Below are 12,984 nucleotides of genomic sequence, written 5' to 3'. Positions count from 1 at the left end.
CTTCCGGTCTCCATTCATTCATCATCACACAGTCACAATACACGTCTACCATCAGAATGGCTGCGTGGTGTTGAATGTGCGGAAGTCCTATTTATATTTAATCTTGCGACTCACATCCACGTATTTGATGTTGTAGCATTAGATTTGTGTGCGTAGTCAACGAACCATGGCGAAGCAGTACGATATTATAATTCGTTTACTGATGGTTGGCGACTCAGGCGTCGGTAAAACTTGCATGTTATGTCGATTTGCAGATGACGATATCTCGTCCACTCACGTTTCAACAATAGGTGAGTATGGTCAATGTCTTAGATTCAAAATGTTTATTTTACTGTAATTAAAGCAGCTAGTGATCGTTTTTTTTTTTTCTGAAGCGGTCTAAATTTCGGATATTTAATCCTTCAAAATTAACCTATCATATCAACAGGTGTCAAACCATTAAAATAAAGATGAGTTTTGTAAAAGATGTTTTCAAAACAATGAACAGTTGATGAAAAAAATACTTATAAACAACAATGAACAACCACTAGCTAAAGAACGTTAAGTAATAAATTAATAAGTTTCTAAAATAGTATTTGGAAATACGACCTGTCAAAGTTGAATTATATATAGTATCTAATTTGCATAATCTGATTATTTGCATAATTTCAGATTACACATCATGGATGCTGTATATGGCTAATTACAGATAAATATTTAAATAACATTTGGAAACATGGCAGTTGAAATCTGTTCAACCAATCACAGCAACTGTGAATTTTATGTCACAAGTACGTGAAAATACAATTTTGGAATGACCTATTATTAAAGCGTCACCAAATCAGTAATTAGCATCGAGTATAGAGGGTGGTACAACAGAATGTCCCATTGACCAATCAAAACCTCCCATTTAAATTTGAATCAAGATTCATAGGTATTTACAAAAAAATACTGTCTATAGATAGTCTGAAATGGACGTATAAAAACTATTATATGTCAATTATTAATTAAATAGTATGTGTTATAGAATTATATAATTCCACTTCTGCAATTATAAAAGCAGCTTTCATTTAACATTGATGCAAATATTACCACAATGGATTTGATTTATTTTCTGTCTAACTTCCTTATAAATGTTGTAAACACCATTGTATTTTTGTTCAACCATTACCTGGAAAAAATAAATCATGTCCCTCTTATTGGAACCACTGTTCATGCTTAATTTTTATTTAAAAAAATAATAAAACAGAGTATCAAAGGAAGCCAAACAAGTTTTCTAACATCTACAAGCAAAATATAAATGAATTGCTGATAAAAATGCATGCTGGTGAATGAGGAACAGCTTTTAATGCGCAGTGTTGGAAAAAATATATTGAAAGTGATAGCCTACAATCTCAATCTATGATTGGTCGAGCCAAACAAACAAACAATTGTTTGATATTTCTTATCAGATTTGACCTAGTGACCTTTGACCTCAACCATTACTATGCTGTGTCATTCACATGGAACAGGTTGTGCCATTTGCAAATGACGTTGTTGTAAACCATAAAAAAAATTGTAATTTGTAATAAAATAAAATATAAATTTTTTTGGAAGAAGTCATTATTCCCAAGGCCATTCATTGGCCTCGTCTAAAAATGTAATACTAAGAAAAAATATTGATTGTTAAAAAAAATTTACTATGTATAATTCACTCACAATATTCATAATGTTGTTGAAAACAAAATATTTTTATATGTCTATGAATTGTTTCATTTATGAATGTAAAAATACAAATAAAGCAATTTTAAATTCATAAAACTGAATGAATATCTATTCAAGTGATAATAATGAAGAACGTCATGTATAATCCTTTGCCTGTATGACAGTGTGACTGATCCACGTATTTAGGCATGTAATCCAGAAATGATATATATTTTTCCACCCAGCAAAAATAAAGATATTTTCGAATCCATAAACCAATATAATAAATGCCAAATCAGATTAAGATTTTGTTTGATATTGCAGGGTATTTTCGTATCATTTTAGTTTCTGTCTTGTTGTTTTTTTGAATATCCTGGCACCTGTACATGAAGTTAAACATCTTGGTTTTTTGTTTTTCTAGGAATTGATTTCAAAATTAAAACACTTACAATTGATGGAAAAAAGATACGTATACAGATATGGTAAGCTGAATTAAATTTAGGTTTTTTTTTACTTACAATTCATGTTGATGTGGTATTGAATTTCAACTACAATACATGTTTTGACACTAAGGCCAGAGTTTTTTTTATTCCTTGTTTCTCGAGTTTTTATAAGGCAATTTTTTTGAGGAGGGCGGAAAAAAAATAAAATTAATTTTTGTTTTCCATTAGATTTGTGTGATTCTCAAAGAATTGTAAGTGAGATCATTGATTGGAGAGAAGAAATTAAATACAATTTTATTCCATGTTTAACCTTGTTTCTCATCTGCGCGAGACTTTGGTACTTTGACCATGATACTCCCACAAAAATACAACTTGAATTTGTTATGCGGCGGACGGTAAAAAAAACGAAGATAAAACTAATATTTTGTTAGCAATTTTTTGTGCTTACAAGTCGGCGGGCGCGAGAAGTTACGCTGAAATAAAATTTTATTTTTATTTCATTTTCGGCTCTTGTTCATTCGGCGGGTTCGCGAAACAAGCAATAATAAAAGTCTGGCCTAAATCATTGCATTGTAAACAGATTTTTTTGACCAATTCAAAAATGAGAAACTTTCTTAGTGTATAAAATCAGGGTATAGTCTGAGCTGTTGAATTTAAAAGAACAAATTTGGAATCTTTTTACTTTGATTTGGATCTAGAATTCATCGTTGAAATGACGAATAAAACCACATGACTGTATAGATGTAGTAAAATGTCAATGAATAATTGTCTCATGCTAGCGCTATATGACTATCGTTACCATGGAAATTTGAGTATTTTTTAGTAGATGTTTATTGTGATGTGAATTGTGTCACCATTCATTGTGGTTTTTGTCTGATGGATGTTTTATTTAGTTGCCATTGTGTGTGAGATGCATCACAATGCAATAAAAAAATCATCAACATCGCTACAATTAAATGACATTTTCACTCTATTTGCACCTCAGGGATACAGCAGGACAAGAAAGATATGAAACAATTACAAAACAATATTACAGAAGAGCGCAGGTACGTAATATATATGACTGACGTGACGTGAATATTAATTAAAATCATTCTTGTCAGTCGTTATATCAGTTGCCATGGTTACCACTGTGTGTAGTACGTGTTATCAGTTAGAAATCTATGACACCATAATTTGATCAACTAACAATGTGTCTGTATAATGTCATAGTTTTTACATCATTGCATTCGTTTATGCACTTAATAGTATGTTGCCATGGTAATGCATGTTGCCTGAAGCTTCAAATATGTAAAATAGAACTTCCAAAACAAGATAAAAACATATGTTGTTTTTGCTAAAATAGGAAATATTAATTAAAAGTAGATATGCTACCCTGACCTTTTTACGCAGTTATTTTGTACTGGAAGTTTTTATTTTATAGAGAAAAAAAAAACTCACATTGCCTTCAAAAACAAACAAAGGCTTTTAACTCAGTGATTTTTTATTGTTTAAAAATCTAGCTCAGTTTAAGAATGGAGCTTTTTTTTAGCTCTATGATTTAAGAGAGGCGCCTAAAGTTGTATTGTCTGCAAAACTGAGTTGAAAGGCCTTTCAATTTTGAATAACTTGGCTAAAAATCAAATCTGAAAGTTACCAAGTTATGCTGTTTGAAACCTGACGCATTGCACCATTTATCAAGTTATAATTGTGTCGTAACTATTCGTACTATAAATCCCTGCTTTTGAATTCTGAGGACACTAACCACAACTAACCTAGGGAGTACTTAATGTTTGATATTCAACGTTCACTGTGGTGAAATAGTTGTCCTATAAATTTGAAAGGAAAGGACTATTCAGGAAACAACTGAGTGTGGTGTACTGCATCTCAGACTACTGCTGAAAAGGCAAAGGTTTGTCACCTGCGCACGTACAGGAATTGTGTTCCAAGCGACGATAACTCATGCTAAAAATGCAAAAGCTCGTGGGTAGACACTTTTTTTGTAAACAACGACACGTTATGGCCGTCTGTCGCATGTGTAGGTGACGACTCCCCCGCTTTAAGTGCCAATAACAAGAATAAGCTCTACTGAACATAAAAAAACTATGTAATATAGATTTATATTACAAAGCTTGTGCTACCGATATGTTGTGCTGCACATTAAACTATGTGAACAAATCCTGTGATGATTTCAAATATTAAATATTCATACTCGTATTCATTTGCATATAGTAATTGGTATTAGTGCGAGGGTCATCAAAAGTGCCACCTTGCATGTATAGCCTGTTCCATTAACCTGCACTTTTTTCTTATAATTTTCAATATTTTTGGAAACGAACTCTAATTTTAAGGCTAACATACTAATTTTGAGTAAATTTTCGATTTTTGCTAAAAAAAAATTGGCTATTTTTTCTCAATCTTCTGAAGGAAAGTGCAGACTATAAATAGAAAAAAGGTGGTGATTTCTGTAATATTTCATATTCAGAATGTACCCATATAGTGAATAAATTGACTTGTTTGTTTACAGGGAATTGTTCTTGTGTATGATATGAAAAATGAAGAATCTTTTAAAAATATTCAAAAATGGATGAAGTACATTTCAGATGTGAGTATAGTCAAATACTATACTGTAAACCGCTTTAACGCTTGGTAATGTGGCCAATTGTTCTTTATACCACTCTTGGTAATGTGGCCAATTGTTATTTATACCACTCTTGGTAATGTGGCCAATTGTTCTTTATACCACTCTTGGTAATGTGGCCAATTGTTATTTATACCACTCTTGGTAATGTGGCCCATTGTTATTTATACCACTCTTGGTAATGTGGCCAATTGTTCTTTATATCACTCTTGGTAATGTGGCCAATTGTTCTTTATACCACTCTTGGTAATGTGGCCAATTGTTCTTTATACCACTCTTGGTAATGTGGCCAATTGTTCTTTATACCACTCTTGGTAATGTGGCCAATTGTTATTTATACCACTCTTGGTAATGTGACCTATTGTTCTTTATACCACTCTTGGTAATGTGGCCAATTGTTCTTTATACCACTCTTGGTAATGTGGCCAATTGTTATTTATACCACTCTTGGTAATGTGGCCAATTGTTCTTTATACCACTCTTGGTAATGTGACCTATTGTTCTTTATACCACTCTTGGTAATGTGACCTATTGTTCTTTATACCACTCTTGGTAATGTGACCTATTGTTCTTTATACCACTCTTGGTAATGTGGCCCATTGTTATTTATACCATACTTGGTAATGTGACCTATTGTTCTTTATACCACTCTTGGTAATGTGGCCCATTGTTATTTATACCATACTTGGTAATGTGACCTATTGTTCTTTATACCACTCTTGATAATGTGGCCCATTGTTCTTTATACCACTCTTGATAATGTAGCTCATTGTTCTTTATACCACTCTTGGTAATGTGGCCCATTGTTATTTATACCATACTTGGTAATGACACCTATTGTTATTTATACTACTCTTGGTAATGTGGCCCATTGTTATTTATACCATACTTGGTAATGACATCTATTGTTATTTATACCACTCTTGGTAATGTGACCTATTGTTCTTTATACCACTCTTGGTAATGTGACCTATTGTTCTTTATACCACTCTTGGTAATGTGGCCCATTGTTATTTATACCATACTTGGTAATGTGACCTATTGTTCTTTATACCGCTCTTGGTAATGTGGCCCATTGTTATTTATACCATACTTGGTAATGTGACTTATTGTTCTTTATACCACTCTTGATAATGTGGCCCATTGTTCTTTATACCACTCTTGATAATGTAGCTCATTGTTCTTTATACCACTCTTGGTAATGTGGCCCATTGTTATTTATACCATACTTGGTAATGACACCTATTGTTATTTATACTACTCTTGGTAATGTGGCCCATTGTTATTTATACCATACTTGGTAATGATACCTATTGTTATTTATACCACTCTTGGTAATGTGGCCCATTGTTATTTATACCATACTTGGTAATGACCTATTGTTCTTTATACCACTCTTGATAATGTAGCTCATTGTTCTTTATACCACTCTTGGTAATGTGGCCCATTGTTATTTATACCATACTTGGTAATGACCTATTGTTCTTTATACCACTCTTGATAATGTAGCTCATTGTTCTTTATACCACTCTTGGTAATGTGGCCCATTGTTATTTATACCACTCTTGGTAATGCGACCTATTGTTATTTATACCACTCTTGGTAATGTGGCCCATTGTTATTTATACCATACTTGGTAATGACCTATTGTTCTTTATACCACTCTTGATAATGTAGCTCATTGTTATTTATACCACTCTTGGTAATGTGGCCCATTGTTATTTATACCATACTTGGTAATGACCTATTGTTCTTTATACCACTCTTGATAATGTAGCTCATTGTTCTTTATACCACTCTTGGTAATGTGGCCCATTGTTATTTATACCACTCTTGGTAATGTGGCCCATTGTTATTTATACCACTCTTGGTAATGTGGCCAATTGTTATTTATACCACTCTTGGTAATGCGACCTATTGTTATTTATACCACTCTTGGTAATGTGACCTATTGTTATTTATACCACTCTTGGTAATGTGGCCCATTGTTATTTATACCACTCTTGGTAATGTGGCCAATTGTTATTTATACCACTCTTGGTAATGCGACCTATTGTTATTTATACCACTCTTGGTAATGTGACCTATTGTTATTTATACCACTCTTGGTAATGTGACCTATTGTTCTTTATACAACTCTTGGTAATGTGGCCCATTGTTATTTATACCACTCTTGATGAACCTTCATTGTAAATCTCACATAACTAGTAAACTACTAATGTTAATTCAATGTAACTTCTAAACTGCTAGTGTAAATCTTGCGTAAATAGATCACACCATGCACCCTGTAGTTATAAAACTACTTTTGCCAAGGTGCATTAATATCTGGAGTTTATGAGGAGTAGAGTTCTCAAATATTAAAAATTTTATCCTGGATGGGGTTTGAACCTATGACATCAACCAAAGCAAGTAGAAGTTTTAACATCTGAACTGTTGGAGATTTTATAGTTGGTTCATCAATGCAAAATTGACATAATCAAGTTATTCCTGTATAGTTGAAATTTTTCACGAGCAAATAAGCATTCGATATACTCCCATGTGTATTGATGTGCAGTCTTATAGCGTCTAAGTGAGACCAGCCGTATAACCATTTTGCCAATTATCCTGTTTATTTTATTATTTTTTTAAATTCTGACAAAATACAGTTTGATGCACACATTTTTAACCCACGCTCACAATAACCATAAAAAATATATGAATTGAATGTATAACCTTTGACCTACATTGTGCTGGCGACTTGAAATAGTAAATTGGTGGTCCTGTTGTTACTGCTGCAGAACTATGACTTAGCGATATAAAAGATTGGTTCTGTGCCATTCATATGTTAAACTCTATTGATGTCAGTATGAAATAAATGTGTCTTGACACTGCAACTATTTCCTAGAATTTAGGTTTATTTTGCTGACCATTATCGTGTCTCATAGTTTTTTACTGTCTGGTTTAAGATAATATAAACAACTTCTTTTTTATATGACACAGCCAGTTTGATTGAATTCTTTTTTTATTACAATTCATTTGAAATGTCATAACAGGAATAATGTAACTTTTTTACATCACACAATGTCTACCTAATCTGTTCTAATACATTCACTTTTAATATGAAACAAAAATATTCTTTAATGTAAATACCTAATAATAAAATAAGATCACTGATGGCTATAATTATTTATTTTTAAGTTACTTTAAACTATTAACTATTAAAATATAAATGCTGGTTCATCTTGATCCCTGAGCTTATTTCATGACCAATCACAGGACATCTAACAAACAGTATTCAGCCACATTGAGTGCATGTATACAAGCAACTTGATTGGATGCTTTTTTGCTAGCAATCAGGTGATAACCCTAAAATACTAGTAGATAGTTTTTGTAACAGTTAACAAAATAATGAAATAAATCTCAATAACAAAATACATTTTTTAAACTAAATATTTAACACAATTACATCTTCTCAATCAGGATATTTTGCTCCTATGAATTCTACATTATGACTTGCAAAAAAGTTTGATAATGTACAAAAAGTAAAATTATTCCCTGTACATACTGGTGAATAACAGTGTACTTCCTAACAAATATAGTATAATATTTGACATAATTGCAGTTTCTTCATGTCTGGAAAGTGTTAAGTATTAAAATTTGATGAGCTCCTCTGCATGTATGCATCTTCTGTGAAATGTAGCAAAGCTGCATTGCCTTCTGGGTATTATTTAGCAAATACATATTCACCAATAGAGGGCACTATTGTCAAAGTTACAAATCTGTATGTATTTTTATTACTGTAGTTTGCACCAGAAGATGTAGAACTTATACTTGTTGCTAACAAGAGTGATGCTTATAACTCGGAAAGAAAGGTATCCAAGGAGCATGGAGAAATGGTAAATTTAATTTTTTTTTTATATACATTTACATGTATGATTAAAAAAAAACTACAACAGCTACATAAGAAACAAACTAGTCCGCAAAAAATTGGTCTTGAACATTTCTGAATAGGGTTTTTGTCTTAGAATCAGTTCAAACACTCTCCTTATTTTACTGACAAATAGTTTGGTTGAGGATACTTTTTTTCCTTGACTACAATCATTTATAAATTGTTTTGCAATGATTAAAATGTAATTCAAAATATTCGGATGAGGTAATCCAGTAATTATTTATCTCAGACTTTATGATATCAATTATTTTTATATATATCCCCATCATCACTATGTCTGACTTCAAGTTTGCTTCATTTATTTTTCAGTTTGCAAAAGAACACAGAATTCCATTTTATGAGACAAGTGCGTATATGGACATGAATATTAATGAGGTATATATTAAAAGTTTTTTTTATTAAATATACCGATAATAATAGAAATAAACGTACCATATTTGGACATGAATATTATTGTTATACCGGTACTTGTTATACTTTTGTACGACAGCTTTTCAAATAAAACTGCATTCTGCACTGCAGTGCTTTTCAAATAAAACTGCCAACCGCATTGAAACTGTCATGTATGCAAATAGAGCAAATACTGCAAAAATGCAGCTTAATCTCGTTTGGACCATCTCACGGATCAATCTCATAACTTTTTTTATCTCACTTTTACAGGCGTTTATAATGCTAGCGAGAATAGTTATGAAGAGACATAAAAAAGAAATTGACAAACAGATGGAACACATTCGGCTTTTCTGTCGAGAAGACAGCGATGCCCACATTATAGAAAAACAAGGAAAGGACAATAACGGCTGTTGTGTTTTAATGTAAAGTGCAATAGGTGATTTTCCGTACAATTGCGAGATCTCACGAGATGCATGAAAAACGCGCGTTGAGCGCCTGCCGCAAAAATCGAACTTCGACAGAGGAATATTGCTTCCGAATACCCTTACTTAATCGAAATTGCCCATCATCAAATGTGAACAGCACATTATTAAGCATGGAAATGTCCCCGAAAATACTTTCGCGTTTGTCAAATCTCACGCAATGTTTGACGCCGCTATGACCTTTGTTTGCCCTGTTTTTACGTTCGATTTCACGCATAACGCGTGATTCTCGCAGTGAACAGAAAATGGTCTATTCAATCCAGTTTATTTATTCTAACATGCTTCCATTGATTACTTTGAAAACTGTTATATTTACATGGCACAACCTGTGTTTACAACAGGTTTCGCAAGCTCTCCAAGCTATCAGTATTGTACTTAAAAATCAATCACACAATATCCAGTACAATATTGTCTTCTTGGAGTGTAAATTTATACGTATAAGTGCTATACCAAAATTACTACACACATTCCGCTCCATAATCTACTCAATTCGACTGCTTTCGAAAATATTATGGAACTTAACGTGCCTTTTATTTCACATGTTGCAAAGATGTATTGGGGATTCAAATCAAGTCAGCTGCCGAATCAATGAAAATGTTGTCTTTGTTGAAAGCTCAATGAGTCTGCCACATTATGATATAACTTTCCAACATCTGCTTCCTATATTTCCTCATATGAATTTTATTTTCAGGTTTCACTCAGGTTTATTTTTGCATGGCATAATTAATATTTCTCACAGTACGGTACTTCATTTTAGTGGTATTACTTAATGTGTGCTAGTTTATAGTACTAAATGTAAAAGTTATTTATTAGAGCGTATGTGTGCTTAACAGAAGTAAGCTCAATTTATTTATATTTACATGATTTTTATGGTTGTACTTGATTTCGAGGTTTTAAAAATGCTCATTGTGATGGATTTGGTTCAATACTTCAATGATTCCTCAATGGAAGGTTGAGAAATGACAAGCTGTGTGTATTTACCATTACCTGTTTTTTTTATTACCAGGTCTATTGTCAGTACAAATACTAGGTTATTAAACGCATATTTATATTTGTTTTTGTACACAATATCATAGTTTATGGACGACACCACCTGTATTCTTTAATTATATAGGCACATCCCGTAGACTTAAAATTTCATGTTAGGTTTTCAGTAACATGACATAGAACTGGTAGCCTACAAATGTAATGACTAAAATTTGGAATTAAGGTCTAGAAGGAAAAACTAATATCAATGTTTCCAAGTAAATGTGTGATTATAATGAACTGTATTAATTTGTAAAACTTACTTTTATAAAATGCGCTGCTGTTTATTTTGCATAGGCCAATGCACTAACAAATATAACTGGATCAAGTCTGTGATAGCACAAACCTGGTGTATCAGCGTATACTAAATCTCTGTTAAATTGCATTGTGGGTAGAGTATTTACATTAGGGTGAATGTATTTTCGGATAGAGCTTTTGCATGAGCGCTGCACCACGAGCTGTTTTACATTCATTTGAATAGGAAACTTTTGACAAGGGCAAAAATAGGGCTGATAGCATCAAGGCAACAACATTCAAGTGCTTTAGAGCTCTAGTCATGGGTCCCATGCAACATGACTGTGGAGCTATATTTCTTGAGATAAATCTTGCAGCAATGAAAATCTGGGCTGATCTGCAATGGCTCACAAAACTATTAGTAATTTATTGTTTAGTCAGTCATTGACTCTAAACCAATCAAAATCTACCTTCTGAGTGACTGCCGATCAGAAGGAAAATTTACTAGAATTACTTTGTTTGTTTAGTCACAATTTCTCTCAATTGGTGAATCTATATTTCCAGTGATAAAAATTTAGTGTTCAGTAATATTACTGTATTCTTTCTCACTGGCATACAATTTAGTAAACTGTGATAAATTCCTTACAGTATCGGTGAACAGAGTACGAGCAACTATAGGCTCATGTAGACTCACAACCTATGACGATCAGAGTACCGTCTTTGTTCTATTATCAGTTCATTTGCTTATGTAGCCTAATGTTTATGGTCATATTTAATATGTTCCAGCATATGAAAAAAAAAATGCAATTTTTAGTTTGTGTGTGTTTCTATTGAGCAAAATTTGATAATAGATGTATTGTTCACATGTATACTGTAAGTGCATTAATATTCACTTTTAAGTTTTATATTTTTTAAAACTGCTAAATCCACAGTCGAAAAAAATACAATATATCTTCTTATTTTACTGGGAATTTATAACCTAGTGACTCTTATCATATATTAAATAATTGAAACAAAATAATTGTGAAAATCAATGCTTTTACAGTATTCAACCTCTCAATTAGAATGTACTTATTTAAGAAATCCTTTTACATTTCACAAGGTTTCCAGTCTTCCATGAAAACTTATTCAAAGTACCATATTGTTACTGATAAATTTAAAAGGTTTTGTATTCCATATAGTCTAATTTATTCTATTCTATTATAAATTGGCTTTATTGGTGGTTGGGGCATGGCTGCTAAAGCAAGGTGTAGCTGAACAAAGTCATGACGTTTTTTATTGTTACTTGAAGTTGTAAAATAAACGAGTCAAACCAATACTGTCTTTTATTTTATGTCTCTCATTTCCACAAATATATCAGTATTACCAATGACACAAGTTAGCCTGGTAAGTGAGTCTCTGGCAGTTATTTTCATGTTCTTGGATGACAACACTGATTTCTCAAAATCTTTATTTGATCTCCAGGATGGTTTTCAGGTTTAACTTAGCAAAAATGATATTCATATTGGGTATGTAGACATCCGTCTTAATCTAACAAGTCATTGTCATGGTCCCAGTTTGTATTTAGTTGAAGTAACAGCAACCCGCAAACAATGTTCTACACAAAATCACATGTTTGCCTCCACAGAGCAATGATCACATCAAAACGATCATTTGAATACATCTATGCAGCAAGTCTCAGTTGTGAAATATAAATTTGAAATGAAATATAGAATATATATATTTGTGACAATAATTAATTAATTAATCTTTATTCCCCAATATATATGTAGTTTGAATAAAATCAGATGCACAGGGAGTATTGCATGTTGCATGTTTTGGATTTCAGTCAGTTTCTAGTTGACCAGGAGCAAAGAAGGTTTACCTTCTTAATAAAGAATTCCCTTAGCACAGGTTGATAGGCACATGCTTGTATGTATGTGGTATGCAATGTAAATTAACTTATCGGTATGTTCATATTACTCGTCCCATTAAAAATATGGTTTTATATCTGTAGTACTACTTTTTGGCTTGTCTCCAGTTCGCTTTTGACAATGCCTTTTTTTTTAATTTTGCATGTTTACCGGGAAAGTTCCTGACAGTACCAGTATCTGTTTACTAGTTGTTGTTCTCAAAAAGGAACTGTTTTTCAGAACGATCTTTTTTTCACATATTCCAAGTGGAGAGTACAATTTTCCCCTCACTATTTAAAAATGGGAC

The 12,984-nt window shown here is 32.3% G+C and overlaps 1 protein-coding gene across 1 annotated transcript; it reads left to right on the top strand.

Moving 5' to 3' along the window:
* Positions 1-5: 5 nt before the first annotated feature.
* On the top strand, positions 6-12,101 carry LOC102810004 (ras-related protein Rab-15-like). The gene is made up of 7 exons (XM_006824762.3): positions 6-290; positions 2,084-2,144; positions 3,091-3,151; positions 4,612-4,689; positions 8,508-8,600; positions 8,963-9,028; positions 9,314-12,101. Exons 1-7 carry the CDS (start codon positions 167-169, stop codon positions 9,467-9,469), a joined length of 639 nt encoding a protein of 212 aa, XP_006824825.1. The 5' UTR covers positions 6-166; the 3' UTR covers positions 9,470-12,101.
* Positions 12,102-12,984: the final 883 nt, after the last annotated feature.

This window comes from Saccoglossus kowalevskii, chromosome 2 (assembly GCF_978046115.1).
Source record: "Saccoglossus kowalevskii chromosome 2, keSacKowa6.1, whole genome shotgun sequence".
In the NCBI taxonomy this organism is placed as follows: domain Eukaryota; kingdom Metazoa; phylum Hemichordata; class Enteropneusta; family Harrimaniidae; genus Saccoglossus; species Saccoglossus kowalevskii.
Note: the sequence above shows the minus strand (reverse complement) of the source record. Positions and strands in the feature narration are given on the sequence as shown.

Bases quoted from the DNA above. Each gene is read 5' to 3' on its own strand.
- LOC102810004 (XM_006824762.3), top strand. From the start codon at position 167: ATGGCGAAGCAGTACGATATTATAATTCGTTTACTGATGGTTGGCGAC. The intron at 8,601-8,962 runs GTAAATTTAATT...TTTATTTTTCAG, and splicing joins CCAAGGAGCATGGAGAAATG to TTTGCAAAAGAACACAGAAT. The intron at 9,029-9,313 runs GTATATATTAAA...TCACTTTTACAG, and splicing joins TGGACATGAATATTAATGAG to GCGTTTATAATGCTAGCGAG.